This window comes from Rutilus rutilus, assembly GCF_951802725.1.
Source record: "Rutilus rutilus genome assembly, chromosome: 1".
Taxonomy (NCBI): domain Eukaryota; kingdom Metazoa; phylum Chordata; class Actinopteri; order Cypriniformes; family Leuciscidae; genus Rutilus; species Rutilus rutilus.
Window position 1 is genome coordinate 55,059,627 of NC_140209.1, and position 17,229 is coordinate 55,076,855.

At 39.4% G+C, this 17,229-nt stretch overlaps 1 protein-coding gene across 1 annotated transcript in view; it reads left to right on the forward strand.

Moving 5' to 3' along the window:
- Positions 1 to 17,229, forward strand: part of kcnt2b (potassium sodium-activated channel subfamily T member 2b) — a gene marked incomplete at its 5' end in the record, with an annotated part of 98,397 nt that overhangs the window by 65,269 nt on the left and 15,899 nt on the right. Inside the window, 8 exons of the mRNA XM_084432055.1 lie at positions 6,073 to 6,181; positions 8,289 to 8,345; positions 12,349 to 12,501; positions 12,583 to 12,833; positions 14,116 to 14,434; positions 15,087 to 15,192; positions 15,297 to 15,469; positions 15,886 to 15,957. Of these exons, the coding sequence (XP_084288181.1) occupies positions 6,073 to 6,181; positions 8,289 to 8,345; positions 12,349 to 12,501; positions 12,583 to 12,833; positions 14,116 to 14,434; positions 15,087 to 15,192; positions 15,297 to 15,469; positions 15,886 to 15,957 (1,240 nt within the window). The remainder of the gene's footprint in view (positions 1 to 6,072; positions 6,182 to 8,288; positions 8,346 to 12,348; positions 12,502 to 12,582; positions 12,834 to 14,115; positions 14,435 to 15,086; positions 15,193 to 15,296; positions 15,470 to 15,885; positions 15,958 to 17,229) is intronic.

A 17,229-nucleotide genomic window follows, 5' to 3' on the forward strand; every position in this document is an offset into this window, starting at 1 on the left:
GTATTGTTTTATTACACACAACACTCAAATATCTCAGACTGTTTGTCAAAAGTGCAAAATTGCAACAAATACAACATTGCAAGAACAAAATATATATCCAACGTAAATTGCATGTAGAACATTTTCTTAATAAGATTGCATACAAAAGTGTAACCTTTACTTGTCGTTTCTTTGAGAGACATGAACTTGGACAAATAAGGCCATGGGTAATTAACGTTAGTTGTTTCTCCATCCTCCAAATCTGCCGCCACGTCTTGCTCCATCATGGATAATATGGGTGTGTCAACCCACTTCTGTACATCAGTGAACCGTTAGCCGCAAGATGCGTGATTAAACAACAGGTGGCGGTAATGGCAAAAAATTTGTTTGTAATCTAACAAGAAGAAGAATATCCTTGCATCGCGCTGATTCGCGCAGGCTCGACAAAACGCAATGTAGCTTTTGCTCGCGCTACACCGCTACTTGCTGCAAAAAGTAGTTAGCTACTGGAAAAGCTACACTGTTTAAAAAGCAACTGAGCTACTGCCAAGCTACTGAAAAATGTAGTTAAGTTAGTAGCGTCGCTACTTGTAGTTAACTACTCCCCAACACTGAATATATATGCATAATAAATGATGATCCTATCTGTCATACACCATTTATGGCATTTAACAAAAGCATTTAAAAAAAAGTGCTAAATTATTTAAATAAAAATGGGACAAATAATTGCATAATGTAGTCTTAATGTAAGTAGTAAATAAATAAAAAATGGAAAAATTATCCCTTCCCTTCAGAATTGATTGATATGAACCAGTATATGATTACTGGTTCAGAATGACTGCTCAAGGCACACCTATTTAGTTATTTAGAAAAAAATTCAAATAAAATGTAAAATAATAATATAGTGTTGCAAGTTAACATACTTGATCTCATGTTTTCTCATGGTTTATTGTAGAGCTGTCATGTTTAAATAATCAGTTCCATGCCTTTGACACATTTTTTTATTTGTATCTTATTATTTTTTTATTTACATTTTTTATTTATTTTGGGGGGCGGGTCGTGTATGGGTGTCGTATATGCCTCACGGAAGGTGGCAACCCTACAACTGATGCAGTGACGAAAAGGCCAATGGAATTGGCGTGTGGAATTTGCATGCCTGGCCACGCCCCAGACATGCAGGTATATAAGGCACATTTCAGCTTTGTTCTTCTCAGGGGCAGGGCAAAATCATGCCCATTAATGGCGCTTTTCCACTACACAGTACCAGCTCGCCTCGGCTCGGCTCGGCTCGGCTCGGCTCGGCTCGGCTCGACTCGACTCGGCTCTGTTTGGTTTTCCACTGTGTAAAAGTTGTACCTGTACCTGCTTCCAGGTACTTTTTTTCGTACCACCTCCGGCGAGGTTCTAAGCGTGCTGAGGCGAGCTGAGGCGATACTAAAATGTGACGTGAAAACACGGCAGACTGCTGATTGGTCAGAGAGAAACGTCACTATTCACTGCGTCATCATTGCACGCGCCAGACGGAGTATCCTGAATAAAAAACAGCAAAAACAAAAACAAAAACATCCAAAAACAGCATACACTCGATTTCCTCCTTTGCCCTGTGTGTGTGTGGGTAGCGGGTGTGTCTCGCGCGTCTCGCGTAAAAGATTAAGTCACGGCAGTTTCCTGCGGCGTCGCCGAAAAGCGAGCCGAGCCGAGCTGAGTCGAGGCGAGTCGAGTCGAGCTGGTACTGGTAATGGAAAAGCGCCATAAGAGTGAAATTCACTCCACTTGGGGTATTGCAGCCACATCAGCTCTGGGGAACGGTGCTTCATTAGCAGATGTAGTGTTGTGCACTAGGCTACACCTAACACCTTTGCCAGATTTTATAATCTCTGCATGGAAATAGTTTTGTCTGGAGTCTTAGGTAATAACAAGTAAAATTTGGACAAATGTCCATTTAGAGTTTCCCTGAATGGTGAACCCTGGGCCACCCTTCACCATCATTTAGCAAGCACTTTTATGGTAGATGAGTTTGGCGGAGGAACTCACTACCAGGCCCATTACTTGTGGTATGCCCCTTTTCAGGTAAGCCCTTGTAATCTGACTAGTGCTCCGTATGTAGTGGTTCCCTCACAGTGAATGTACATACAATGTGTTCGACCACTGTTCAGTTTCCCTGTCGGAAAACCCAGTGTCTTCCCCTGGGTAGAGCTTGCTCCGTCACCAACCACTGTGGCCAATAGTCTTCATCTCGTCAGGTGGAGCCCACCACAGAGACCTTTTCCCTATGTAGTACCCCCCTTTGGTGTGTCCTTAGGTTGTATTTTCCACATACTAACCTCTTCTTTCTGGTAGGATGTGGTGTCCGTAATGTTCCTTTCTCATTAGAGAAGGTGAACGCTTCCCAACGTTGACAAACAGGTATACTCAGCTGTAAATGAAGAGTTCAGATGCAAAAGCCTCTAAGTGCCATCTGAAATTTTCTTCTAGAATGATCATTTTTATCAAGCTCGTATATTTAAGTTCAGTAATTTCACTTAAATGGCAATAAAAATTACCTATTAATTGTCATTTAAGTGAAATTACTCAACCTAAATATATATCCCAAGAGTGATTCCTAGCGTCAGCATTTCGACACAACGTCTCTGTTTTAAGGAACGAGGGTTAAACCTGTAACCGAGACGTTTTTTCCCCTTTGGCTTAAACTAAATTAACCTTTTTTAACAACTATAATCAGAATCAGTTTTATTGTTGTCAGGGTTCTGTCACTTCTGTCTAGTCTATTGGTTTTGTGAAAGAGCCTTGAGACTCCTGTGTTATCTTGTCAGTGCGCCTTGTTTCATGTGCGGGGCGGGCTGTGATGTTTGGATCCCGGCACTTCGGTCACTAGTTTGGCTTCGGTTCTGTGTCGGGATTTGTACATTCATCCTCCGCGTGTTTGTCCTCTATTGTGAGCGCACAGGATGAGCTTTTGCTCATTCTCGTGTGCTCTGTCTTGTTGTGTGAGCGTGCGGTTTCGAGTTCGCTCGGATCGTACGCTCTTCTGCCTGCGTGTGTTGTTGTGTTCTGTGTAGCACGCAGCTTGTGCTTGTGTCATGTTTTGTGTGAACACATGGCTTTTGAGTGTTCTCATTAGCTGCGTGTTCATGTCTCGTTTTTGTGAGCGCATGGCTTATGATTTGTTTTACTGGCCATGTGCTTTTATAACCTTGTCTAACGTCGCCTCATGTTTCTTATTCATGCCAAGTCTAGTCTGTGAAGTCTTGTTACCTGTCTCGTTTCTCCCCATGGGGTAGGTTTTGATTGGTTTTTTTTTTGTTTTTTTATGCTTAATAAAAGCCAATTGCTCTGCACTTGAGTCCTCGCTACTTTCAAGATAAAACAGAGAAGCAAATAGAAAATAATGAGTATAATTCTATACAAAAAGAATGTATCAAAGGTTATACGAGTAGAACATATCAGTTGGTATTGCACATGGGGGTTAAAAAGGTGGCATTGTACGGTCAGGTACAAGCTCACACATCACTTATCTACTGACATAATTCACACATCACCGACACGCATGCATATTGGACATGTCCCCTTTAAGTTTGGGTTAATGCGCGTCTTTCTGACGCATTAGTGCAATAAAAAACACAACTGTTGTTGTTCTGACACTGCAATCCTGCCTCCGTGTACTTTTGATAGCACAAAAGCTACATAAATATGAGTTGTACATATTGCGCTCTGTAGAACCGTGTGCAATATGTACTACTACATATTTATGCCACCCATTTAACCCCCATGAGCAAAATAAAAGTAATAAACAACAAAATAAATAAAATATTTAATAATTTATCAGTGTTAGAAATGACAACAACAAACAGTAAATACCTAGAAATAAATAGACAAAGCATTGTTTTATCAAAACAATATTTTGTCAATAACATCAATAGAAAGAACAAAGAAAATGTTAGAAATGACTATTCAGCAGAAAATAAAAACACAAAATTATAAAAAGTAAATAAACTACAAATAGACAAAAATGTCTGGCAAAACTATACTATTTGAATAACAACAAGATTGGCAACTCTTTATTTTATGTTTGGCAAAAACATAATAAAAATACAGAACAATAATTAAACATTAAATAGACAAAATGATGCCAATCAAAACCATAACAAAGATACTTGTCAAAAAAAAAAAAATGCTATAGTCAAATAATACTTTATTTTAGCTTCAAAGTTGAAATTTTGCTAAATTGTTTCACAGAGAACAGTCAGTCCTACTCTCCTCCTGATTCTCCTCATTTCATAATTTCACCTTCAATCTTTCTTTGTGCCTTTGCCTACGCATTTCTCTGAATTGACTCGGGTTATTCAAACAATTGGAGCATTCTTCTATCCTGAGGCGAGTAGCGTATTTGAATAGATGTCAGTAAAATCTAGCTATGGCTGTGTGCAGGTTTTTCTGGCAGCACACATTTCACATTGTTTTTGCAACTCTAAAAACAGTTTGTGATTCCTCAAATCCACTCAGAGAAGAAACATAACATTGCACTAAATAATCAATTCTGACCATACTCTGTTAACTCATCCACCCTAATAAATCTACCCAGTCGTGCATTTTGTCTAATTTCATACCATTCACTATTTAATTAAATTCAGTGCAGGCTTGGACAGAAGATAAAATATAAGGAACAAAAAAAAAAACCACTCTCAAAACAAATGACATAAAGGACTTTTTTAATTTACCGAATCCAAGGTAAACCGGAGTCAATGTTTTCCTCAATGCTAATGCGATTGTATTGACTCATTTCCCTAATTAGCAAAATTAGTAAATGTGTTTTCACTCACCGCTAACAAGCCACATGAAAATTGCACTCCATCCACGAGACAGTCATTAGTGCAATGCCTGCTATTTTTCCTCCGGATGAACGCATTATTACTATGGGTACACTTAAGTATTCAAAAACATCCTCTTTTGCCCCCAGTTTTTTCTAAGCTCTTTCTGTGTGTTTTGTGGCATTTAAATGACAGTGGAGGTCTTAACCTGATGTGTGCTCACTCATCTGTGTTGATGGCGTTTAAGAGGGCCGCTGTTTTGAGCATGGGAGTTAAAGGAGCTTGAGATCTGAGGAGTTGCCTTATTTCACACTCTGTTAATGGCATCGAGAGCCTTTGACCCCTGCGATATGTCTTTGAAAATCAAATGCAGGGAACTGGGATGTGCAAATGGGTTAGCAATACTCATCAGGAGGGATGATGGTTTTAATTAATGTTCTGGCGGGATTGCTTTTCTGCATGCTATATTAGTAGGGTTCCCATGGTCAGATATTAGAACAGTTTGATTTGATTTACAGGCTTGGTAAAGTCATGGAAATTTGCATAGGACACATTAAATTGATCAAAAGTGACAGTAAAGACTTTTATAATTTTTCAAAAGTTTTCAGTTTCAAATAAATGCTGTTCTTTTGAACTTTCTATTCGTCAAAGAATCCTGAAAAAATTGCATCACGGTTTTCACAAAAGTATCCGCATTTTGGGATATCGAATAAAAAACACTGTAGGAAAAGCCGAGATGTGCATAAATTAAAAAAATGCACATAAAAAACGTATGCGCTCAGTTTAGGTTGATATTTTTTATCTGATAAGAGGACACAAAAATAAACAATGATGGAAACACAATTACCGAATAAATCCTTTGATGCGCTCCAACAAACTTACCTCAACAGTGGCTGTGATTGGATAATTGGACTAACCAGCAGACGAATCACATCACATTATCTCAAATGTTGGTTTGATCAATCTGAAATGCCTATATTTAATATTTATATCAGGAAGTCTCAAGCGATATGTCCGTAAATATGTACATTTATTTTTAGTATACTTAGTATGAAATAAATGTATTTTAAATACATTTTGGTATAGTTTTTGTCACTAGGGGAGTTAAGGACCTATCAGCCTGCGCCATCTAGAGTTTCATGACAGAACTTTATATTCTTTTCTTTGATAATCAATACAATGTCAATTTAGGTTTGATTATGTTGAACATTACTTCATAATGAAAATACATTTATTAACACAACATTTTAAGAATTAATATTTCTCCTGTGTTCTTATTTTGCAGACCATGTGGTTTGTGAAGAAGAGTTTAAGTACGCCATGTTGGCCCTCAACTGTGTGTGTCCTGCCACCTCCACCCTGATCACCTTATTGATTCACTCCTCTAGAGGACAGTGAGTATAAATCGTCCCTCTCTTACTCACTCACTTCTAGTAGCCAGGATTTTGACTACAGCATTAAATCTAATCAGATTGTAGCTTATGAACTTAAAGGGATAGTTCACCCAAAAGGAAAATTCTGTCATCATTTACTCACCCTCAAGTTGTTCCAAACCTGTTTGAATTTCTTTCTTCTACTGAATACTAAAGAAGATATATGTTGAAGACTGTTGGTAATCAAACAGTTGAAGGGCCCCATTGACTTCCATAGCATTTTTTTCCATTCTATGGAAGTTAATGGGCCCTTTTTAAGGTGCCAATTTCACTGGCGAAATCCAGTCAGTTGAATAGGAATCTGTGCGATTGGAGTTTCACGTGACTGTGAAAGTTTTCCCCACACAGATTTCGCTCATTTTCAAGTTGGTCATGAGAATTTGCTGTGCTGAACAACAGAAAGCTGCTTGGTTTGAAAGTGTCTTCTTTAGAGCTGTGCTTTATACATCGCTATGATATTATAGATCATTAGGTAGTAGATGTCACACTTACATCACTGCAGTAGTGCGCACACTATGGTGACAGAAAAACAGTGGTAAGAAATGGGGGGTGATGGGCAAAATCCATGGAATAATGTAAAAAAGGATTGTGCCTTTTGGATGTCAGAATCAGAATACAAAAAAAAGGTCTTCATTTTTATAGGATACCGTCGTCGAATATGCCCTTTGAAGCTCCAGTAAACGCAGACATTTATGTTTGCAAGCCATTATGCTGCTTATGCTGCTAAATTACCCTAACCCTACTATTAAAGGGGTCATGGATTGAGAAATCAAATTTCCCTTGAACTTTTGACATATAAGAGGTCATCATACTATAAGAATATCCTGTAAGTTTCAGAACTGAAAACTTTCAGCTTTTATTAAACAGCTTTTATTAAAACCAAGCTCAGAGAACGACTCGTTTTGGAATTACCTATTTATGACGTCATATATGGGTGAAAGACAGTATCAACGCCTACTTCTACATCATTACCACTGAAGCCTCGCCCACTGGTTTGTAAATGACAAGTAGTAGGTAAATAACAAAAGTGACCCTAACACAATGCACTGTGCACAATGCAAAAGCACTGCAACCTTTCATGCCACGATCCAAATGTAATGCTATGGATCTAATATAATGCTATAATCAACACTTTTCACGATTAGTTAACTTTGAGAGCTGTAATAGTAAAAATGTGATAAAAGTTTTCGAGAGAGTTCCACTGTTCCAAATGTAATACTTAGCTGTTTCATATGCAAAGATGTCAGCCAATCACAGCAGTGGCCGTTTACACTGAAGTCACAGCAGACACGGCCCTTCAGCCAGAGCGTTCATTAACGCAAAAAAATAATGCAGTTCATGGCCCCTTTAAAGCATGAATTTGATATAAATGATAGATCTGCATAACATACTCATATGCAGTTCATAGAGGGCAAAATATATTGGCCCTACAGTTATAGCATGAAATAATATTTAAACCTTTAACATTTATATCTCAAAAGTCTGACTTTTTTCTTGCACCTGTGAGTTTATATCTCACAATTCAGATTTTTTAGCTCACAACTCACAGTTGCAACTATCTCGCAATTATCTTTTTAATTGTTTTAATTCTGTGGCTTCTAAAGACTGCAGAACTGTCACTTAACTGCCACCAGGTAGGCTCCGCCCACAAAACACATCATCGCTGTTTACCAAAATGGTCTGCACATCGCTACACTATTTACGCCTGCAAAATTTAGCTGACAGTTTGCTAATGTGATAGCACCTTTAGACAGGAAGAGATATTTTGACTAACATTGAAAGTGACCAACCACATTTGTGTGCATTTTTATCTGTAATATGTATTTTTGAGGGTAATACATCAATTAAACTTTCTCCGTCTGGTTCTCTGTAAAAAGACATTAGTGGCATTTTTTTCTCTTTATTAATTTCTCTAAATTAGTGGAATTTGCTCTTTTGAATATATTTACACAAACATGATGTCTGAAATAGAACACAATGCCCTGTAGATTATGTGCTTGTGCTGCTTCACAGATCTCTCTGCATCAGTGAGATGTTCCGATTAACTGTTTCATTTTTTTATTATCAGAACAGCATCTTCAGAGGCCTTCAAGCAGCGAGCGGGTGTCTTCCAGCCGCTCAACAGGTCAGACCCACCGATTGTAAAATATTGACGCATACACATCGATACACACAGCGGCAAAGATCCCATAAACTGTGAATTTATCTCTGCGTCATGCATCCTTGTTTCTTCACCTCCTCCATCTTAACACTCCCCCACTCCCTCTGGTTCTCACCTTCCCTACATCTTCCCCGCCATTCGCAGGGATGTCAAAGACACATTAAGCAGTTTTTTATGTTCTCTGCCCATCTGTAAGATAGTTTTTTCCCAAGCTGAACTGCAAGCTGTGAAAACATTTGGAGGACGTGTCAAAGGAAGAGTTCACTCAAAAATATTAAATTCTGTCATCATTTACTCACCCTCATGCATGATTTTCGTTATGTTGTGGACCACAATGGAAGAAATTTTGAAGAACGTCCACACTGCTTTTTCCCATAAAATAAAACTGGATGGGGATTTATGCCGTCAAGCTCCAAATTGGACAAGAAAGTACATGAGAGAACATGAATTTGAATTTTTAGGTGATTTGTTCCATTAAATGGATAGTTCACCCCAAATCTGGGTTAACCATTATTTTAAGTTGTTACAATGTTATTACACAAATAAGTACTGCATTATTAATTAACTGCATGTACTTAGTGTTAAACTACGTAGGGTTGGGTTTTGGTTTAGTTTGGCTTAGGATTAGCTACTTGTATATATGTATAATTTACTGTTATTCCTATGGCAAGTACATTTAACATGAAAAATGAAACTTCTGTCATCATTATCTCACCCTCATGTCATTCCAAAAGATTTTTTGTTCATTTTCAAAACACAAATGAAAATATTTTTAATGAAACCTGAGAGTTCCCTTTCGAGTGAGAACTCACACTGTGTCATCTAGAGGACACTATGGGGAATGCCTCCAACATGACAGGTGTCAGGAAGTCTAAACTCGATAGTTGCATTGGCTGGCGACAGCCTATGACGCCATTACTTGTGCGATCGTGAGTATAAAAGGGCGCCTGAGGAACACGTCATCCTCTTCTTTGTCTTTGGGATCCGTTTGTTTGAAGTACGTGTGAAGGAAGCATACAGTTTTCGTTCTCGAGGGAGCTAAATGCCTGCGTTGTGAGGATTTCTCAATGAAATTTGGGTAGAATGCCTTTGACTCTTTGAAGAAGCTGGATGTGCTAGTTATGATGCATTTGAGACTGACTACATGAGACAGGTAAGAAGCTTTTTCTTTCTGTTTTCTCCTGAGGGGATAGTAGTTAGCTTTTGCACAAGAGCGTTCGACTCTCAAGGAAGTTGAAGTCAGTCATAGCAATGCATTCGAATCTGACGTTTGAACTAAGCGTGCTTGACCCTCGAGGAGGTTAAATGTGTAATTTTGCAATGCGGTTGATGTTATTGGTTCCATCCAGGCTTGACTCTCTCTTGAAAAAGATAAGAGTTGAGCTCCTGCACTCCGAGGTTCGTGTCCCACGGGCACCACTGCGGTAGACGGGATCGAGTGTTGGGGTTGTGGGTGGAGCAAGGGAGGAGTCAAACAGGAACTTTTCCTTTTTGGGCTGCTCTTTTTGGCTCAAATATTGCTACTGCTCAATGTGTTGTTTCTAATTATGAGGAATTCGGGGCAGAAAGAGTGTAGTAGTAATTATTATATAAATTTAGGAGTTGTGGTTAGTTATTGCCTGTGCCACGAACAGATTGAGATCTGGTTTGGTGGCGCGAGAGATGTGAGATCGCTCGTGGCAGACTTTGCCGGCAATTTCTGTTGACATAACTGTCCCGCTCATATGAGCCTTCTGTTTCCCCTTTGATCTCTACACTGGGGCAGAGAGATCATAAGAGAAACCATATTCGGCCTTTATCCTTTTATCACAATACGTAAATGTGAAGGGATTGTGTGAGCACCGAAATGTGTTGATGACTCCATACTATATTTCCTTGGTTGACGCATCCTCATTGAAGGCTCTGATCCTGCCATTTAGATCTTTATGATACTACATCACTCCTGAATGGCAGGATATATGTCCCTCCCCCATCTGGGGAGGGCTGGTTGGGTTGGCAGGCAGTTCTGTCAAGTTGTCAGGCTGTCTGTGAGCCTCCTTGGTAGGCTCCTAGTTGGTAGGCTCTGTGAGCCTCCTTGGTAAGCTGTTCTGAGCATAGGTAGTGGTTATATGCTCTCCCTCTGAACTGCGAAATATTTTACTCCTTAGGATAGAGTGTTGTGTGGTCTCCTCTCATATTTGAAGGTCATCTTTCTAGGCCCAAATTTCTGAGTTTTTTAGCACTATCAGGTGTTGGCTTTCTACAGCCCCCTGGACATACTTGTTTTTTAGGTTGAGTGTTGTTAGGTCTCCTCTCGCTATAGAGAGTTGTACTGTTGAGACTTACGCCCCTATAGCTCCACATAGATATTAGTTTCAGGGAGGGTTGTGTTGCTTGGCCTCCTCTTGTTTTGAGAGTCGTCTTGTTAGGCCCCCACTCCCCAGAGCTTCGAATAGACAGGACTATCAAGATGTAGGGCTCTTTGTGAGCCTCCTTGGTGAGACTGTCTTTAGCCTTAGAGCATGAGACCGGTAGTGCTAGAGCCGAAGCCTCTTTCATTAGACAGTTTCTGGCGTAGAGTTTAGTTGGACTTCCTCTCATTTTAGAAGGTCATGTTGCGGTCATGTTGATTGTCCTCCGCTCTTAGAGCTCAGTTCAGACAGTAGTACTGGAGTTGTAGGCTCCATGGGAGCATCCTCGGTTAACTGTCTTAAGGTTTGAGTGTTGTTAGGCCTCCTCTCATTCTAGAGAGTCATTCTGCTGAGGCCTCCGCTCGCCAGAGCTACGTAAAGACAGTATTATCAATTGGTTCTTTGGAGCGTCTTTGATGGAACTGTCTTTGGCGTAGGGTGTAGTTAGGCCTCCTCTTGTTTTTGGAGAGTCGTTTTGCTGAGGCCTCTGTTCTTCAGAGCTCTGCACAAACAGTGTTATCAGTATGATGGCTCTTTAGGAGCCTCTTGGATGGATGTCTCTGGCGACATGTGTCAACAACATAGTGTTGTTAGGCCTCCTCTCATTTTAGACAGTCATTTTGAAGGGGCCTCCGCTCCTAGAGCTTCTTACAGACAGTAGCAATAGCAGTGTAGGCTCTTTGTGAAGCCTCCTTGGTTACTGTATTTAGGGCTGAGTGTTGTTAGGCCTACTTTCGTTCTAGAGAGTCATCCTGCTGAGGCCTCTGCTTCTCAGGGCTCCGCACAGACAGTATTGTCAAGGTGTATGGCTCTTTGGTAAGACTGTCTCTGGCTTAGAGTATGGTAAGGCCTCTCTGTTTAGAGAGCCTTAAGAGTCTGCTCTTTGAGCTTTGTTTAGCGTGTATGGTTAAGTGCAAGAGTACTCCCCTCGCCTTTGAGGGTCATTATTCAGAGTAGGCCAGGGTTAATGTGATTTGGCTTTGGCCATATTCCCTTTAAGGAATCTCTTTTGAAGTATGATTCCAACCCTTTGAGCCAGTGTCCCGTTCCCCTTCTCAGGGAACTATGGTTACATGCGTAACCTGAGATGATGTCTGTCCCTCCATTGACAGTCCATTTGCCCAAAACTTTGATGCTTCAAAAAGTTCATACAGACATTGTGAAAGTAATCCATAAATCCTCCGTTGACTATATTTGATGTGCTCCACAATGTGCGTTGATTGTTTATTTGTGAGCAAAAGCCGAAATCTGTTCATCATATAAAGTAAGTGTATCTATTCACAAGACTTGGATTAAACCGCTCAATTCATATGGATTACTTTCACAATCTCTTTATGACCATTATGAAGTGTCAAAATGTTGGTGTAATGGACTTTTAAATTGAGGAACTAAAATCTCTCAGGTTTCATTAAAATGTCCTCCTTTGTGTTTCAATGATGAAAGAAAGTCTTATGAAAGTCAACATGAGGGTGTAAACAAAGACAAAATAAAAATTTTGGAGTGAACTATCCTTTACTATATTTGTAAATAAGATGTGAAAACATTTTCAAAAGATCATCCATGTCTATCTCTCACAGGGAAGGCGCTGCTGGCTCTGTCGACCAATGGCAGCGCACTTACAGGCGCTGTGCGGCCAATGAAGTGCACCACATCAGGCTGGAAGAGAGCAAGTTTTTTGGAGAATATCAGGGAAAGAGTTTCACCTTTGCCTCCTTTCACGCACATAAAAAGTAAGACACTGGATTAAGCTTGAGTGAATCAGTTTTAATTCCAGTGTACGCACACAATAACACTGTTAACTGCTGTGGCAGATACGGGGTGTGTCTGATCGGGGTGCGCAGGATGGACACAGCCAACATCCTCTTGAACCCTGGACCCTGCCACATCATGGGAGTCTCCGACACCTGTTTCTACATCAACATCTCCAAAGAAGAGAACTCAGCCTTTGTCAGGGGCCACAGAGAGCCTGTGAGGGGCCCCGGGGGCGACTCCAGAGGGGTCCCACAGACAATCTATCATGGGCTCACTCGCCTACCAGTGCACAGCATTATAGCCAGCATGGGTTAGTTTGTCAACTCAAATCTTTGACGATTAATGATCACACAGATTATTGAGATTAACCATGATAAAAAGATCTTTCACTTCAGTTTCATCGTGACTTTAATAATTAATTTATTCACACTGAATCTGAAATCATACAGTAAAGTGTATGGTTTCCTTTAATGTTTTCTCAACAAATATTGCACAGGATTAGAATGACAAGAATAATATTTTAAATATTATATATTTAATTTTTTTTTAATATAAATAATTACAATATTTTTCTTTTATCCTCTTAAGTCTTAGTACTTGAACCTTTTTATTATTAGTAGTAGTAGTAATAATTATAATAATAATATTTTATTATGTTATGTTACAATTATTGTGCAATAGTATTGTATTTTAATTGAGTGTGATCATGGTTATCACACTGTATGAAAACTTTGTGAAGATCTAAATCACAATATGTCTGTATGAATTAAACCATTATTTATTAGTATAATGTCATGTATTGTGTACTGCTCACAGTTAAGTAAATTCAGTTACTCTTGTTCTTTACTTTGGATGTGAGATGGATGTAGACAGAAAAAGAGAAACATGCTTCTCAAATTGACAAAAATTTCACTAGGGGTTTATTGCGAACAAAATATTCCATTTTAGTGCAATATCTCCATCTAGTGAAAAGCAGTGGAACTCATGAATCATCTGTCGCCTCTTGGCCCTCAGTGGTTTGATTAAAGGTGCTTTAAGAGATTGGAACCGATCTGCTAATTTCCACCATTTTTCAACAGCACTGATGGAGCCAATCTGCTAATATCCAACATTTTTCACTTGAGCAAGTTATTGCATTTTCATGAAAGATTACGACGACATACATTTTTTATTCTGAATAATTGCACTGATGAATCATGAACTGTAAGACAAGAAATGTGCATTAAAGGGATAGTTCACCCAAAAATGAACATTTTGTCATCATTTTGTCACCCTCAAATTGTTCCAAACCTGTCTGAATTTCTTTCTTTCTTCTGCTGAACGCAAAAGAAGATATTTTGAAGAATGTCGGTTACCAAACAGTTGATGGTATGAAGTATTTCCATACTATTGGGCCCATCAAATGTTTGGTTACCCATATTCTTTAAAATATCTTCTTTTGTGTTCAGCAGAAGAAAGAAATTCATACATGTTTGGAACAACTTGAGGGTGAGTAAATGATGACAGAATTTTCATTTTTGGGTGAACTATCCCTTTAATAAAGTTTTGATTTCATGTAGTCTTCAACCTCTAACTCTTTCGTCCTGTAACAGGCACGGTAGCCATAGACCTGCAGGACTCGAGTGACAGCAGTCCCGAGGGCACGGGCCCGGCGGCTCTGGGCAGTGGGACTGTGAGCAGGAGCGGGTCCAGGACAGAAGTGGGGGGATGTAACACTCTAGCGCTGCCAGCAATGGGTGGCTCAGCCGAGGAGAGGAGGCACAGCATCGCCCCCGTCCTGGAGGTGGTTGACAGGGTGCACAACCCCACGTTTGACCTACTGGGGGACCAATCAGAGGATGAGGGAGGAGAGGAGGGGAAGGAGGAAGAGGAGGGAGAGCAGAAAGGCCAGTGGTGGGGAGCACACTGCGAGTGAGTATTAGGCCACGTGGGGACCAGGTCTTATAAATGTGGCATTGGTCTCATTAGTCTCATGAAGCCAAACTTTTGACTATCGGCATAAATTATGGCCTACTTTACAGATTTTTGTGGCTGACAAGGTGGGAACAATCTGAAATTAAAAAGTAATATTTCCAAAAGTAATAAATATTGATTATTTTACAGATTTACACTACCATTCAAAATTTTGTGGTCGGTAAGAATTTTCTGAAAGAAGTCACTCCACTGAGTAGAATACATTTTACTGGCTATTAAAAGACACAACAAAAATTGATTTAGATTTGAAATTAATCCTTTTTTTCCAACAGGGACTCGTTCGATTATGGAAAAGATAAAAGGACAGAAAAGGGGTTCTTTTGAATTTTCTATTCATTGCAAAATCCATAAAAGAAAATGCATCATGGTTTCCGCAACGATATTAAGCAGAACAACTGTTTTGTGACAAGCATGACTGAAAACACTGAATAATGATGCTGAAAATTCAGCTTTGCCATTACAAGAATAAATTACATTTTAATCTATATTTAAATTGAAAAAAGTTTTTTTTACAATTACTGTTTTTGCCCAATTTTAAAAACTTTTGAATGGTAGAGTTGATGTTTGTGCACTTGTATTTCTCACACAGATGGGTTAAAGGCTACCCACTAAACTCTCCATACATCGGCAGCTCTCCTGCCCTCTGCCACCTCCTGCAGGAGAAAATGCCATTTTGCTGTCTGCGCCTGGATAAGGTGAGTGTCTGCCTCTCTCCAAATCTTTAATGTCACACAATTCACAGACGCTCATAACTACACCCCTCTCAGCACAAGATCCTAACAGCAGATTGCTTTCTCAGGCTTGTCATCATATGCCCTATGAGGATGCTCGCTCGTACGGCTTTAAAAACAAACTGATCATCGTGTCCGCAGAAAGTGCTGGAAACGGCCTCTATAACTTCATAGTTCCGCTGCGGGCGTATTACCGGCCCAGGAAGGAGCTCAACCCCATTGTTTTGCTTCTGGAGAACGTGTGAGTGTCCTAAAAACAGAAACACTGAGAAATACTCAAGCCTTTAGATATCACCCATCCTTTGTTTTTCACAGCACTGGTCGCCTTTCTATATTTATTATGACATAATCATTGGTTCTCCTGTGACAGAAAACTAATATGGGGAGATTCATCGTCATATAATTCAATCAAATGTAATTAAACTCTGAGTCATCTTGTTTATTCCTGATTGGATGAACATTTGAGAGCAGCTGCAGGCTGGATTTCATTATTTAGATGCCCTGGAGCAGGGCGCAGCGGTGTGATTTTTATAGACATTGGGTCATTTTTGTAAAATACTTGGAAAGAGACATCAGAGACATTTGTAATTCAGTTTGCATGTTGTTGTGAAAGCATCACCTCAGATTCTCAATATTTCTCTCTGTGGTGTTTGCTAGACCCGAGGCAGACTTCTTGGAGGCCATCTGCTGGTTTCCTATGGTCTACTACACAGTGGGCTCCATCGACAAGTAAGAGAAGCTTTACTTGAAGCATATATATATTATGTAGCTATTGACATGTGTATTGTAGAACATTTAGTTCTGATTGTCAAATTTAAGTGCTGATAAACAGTCCTAAAGCACTGGGACAGATTTCACTCTTTATATCTCTCCGCTGTCTGTGTTTGTTCCAGGCAGAATTTCAGTCTGTGCATTAGTGAGGGGGATTTTTTTAGCGACACTTTCTTTAGGTTACATCAGTTACCATCAGTAGGTGCTGACAAGTCTCTTCATGAGTCATTAAAGCATTCATTCAGCCGATTCATTAAAATAAACTGATTAATTCAGGAAATAAACAAGTGGCAGCCTTCATGAATATGTCATTAAAACATTAATTTACCCGTTTCGTTCAAACACAGTTTCATTCAGAAACAAAACTAGTGACTGTCTTCATGAGTGAGCCATTGAATCATTCATTTAGTCGAGTCATTCAAACGCAGTTATTTATTCAGAAACTAGTGACTGTCTTCATGAGTGAGCCATTGAATCATTAATTTAGTCGATTCATTCAAACACAGTTATTCATTCAGAAACTAGTGACTGTCTTCGTGAGTGAGCCATTGAATCATTCATTTAGTCGATTCATTCAAACACAGTTATTCATTCAGAAACTAGTGACTGTCTTCATGAGTGAGCCATTGAATCATTCATTTAGTCGATTCATTCAAACACAGTTATTCATTCAGAAACTAGTGACTGTCTTCGTGAGTGAGCCATTGAATCATTAATTTAGTCGATTCATTCAAACACAGTTATTCATTCAGAAACTAGTGACTGTCTTCGTGAGTGAGCCATTGAATCATTAATTTAGTCGATTCATTCAAACACAGTTATTCATTCAGAAACTAGTGACTGTCTTCGTGAGTGAGCCATTGAATCATTCATTTCGTCGAGTCATTCAAACGCAGTTATTTATTCAGAAACTAGTGACTGTCTTCATGAGTGAGCCATTGAATCATTAATTTAGTCGATTCATTCAAACACAGTTATTCATTCAGAAACTAGTGACTGTCTTCATGAGTGAGCCATTGAATCATTCATTTAGTCGATTCATTCAAACACAGTTATTCATTCAGAAACTAGTGACTGTCTTCGTGAGTGAGCCATTGAATCATTAATTTAGTCGATTCATTCAAACACAGTTATTCATTCAGAAACTAGTGACTGTCTTCGTGAGTGAGCCATTGAATCATTAATTTAGTCGATTCATTCAAACACAGTTATTCATTCAGAAACTAGTGA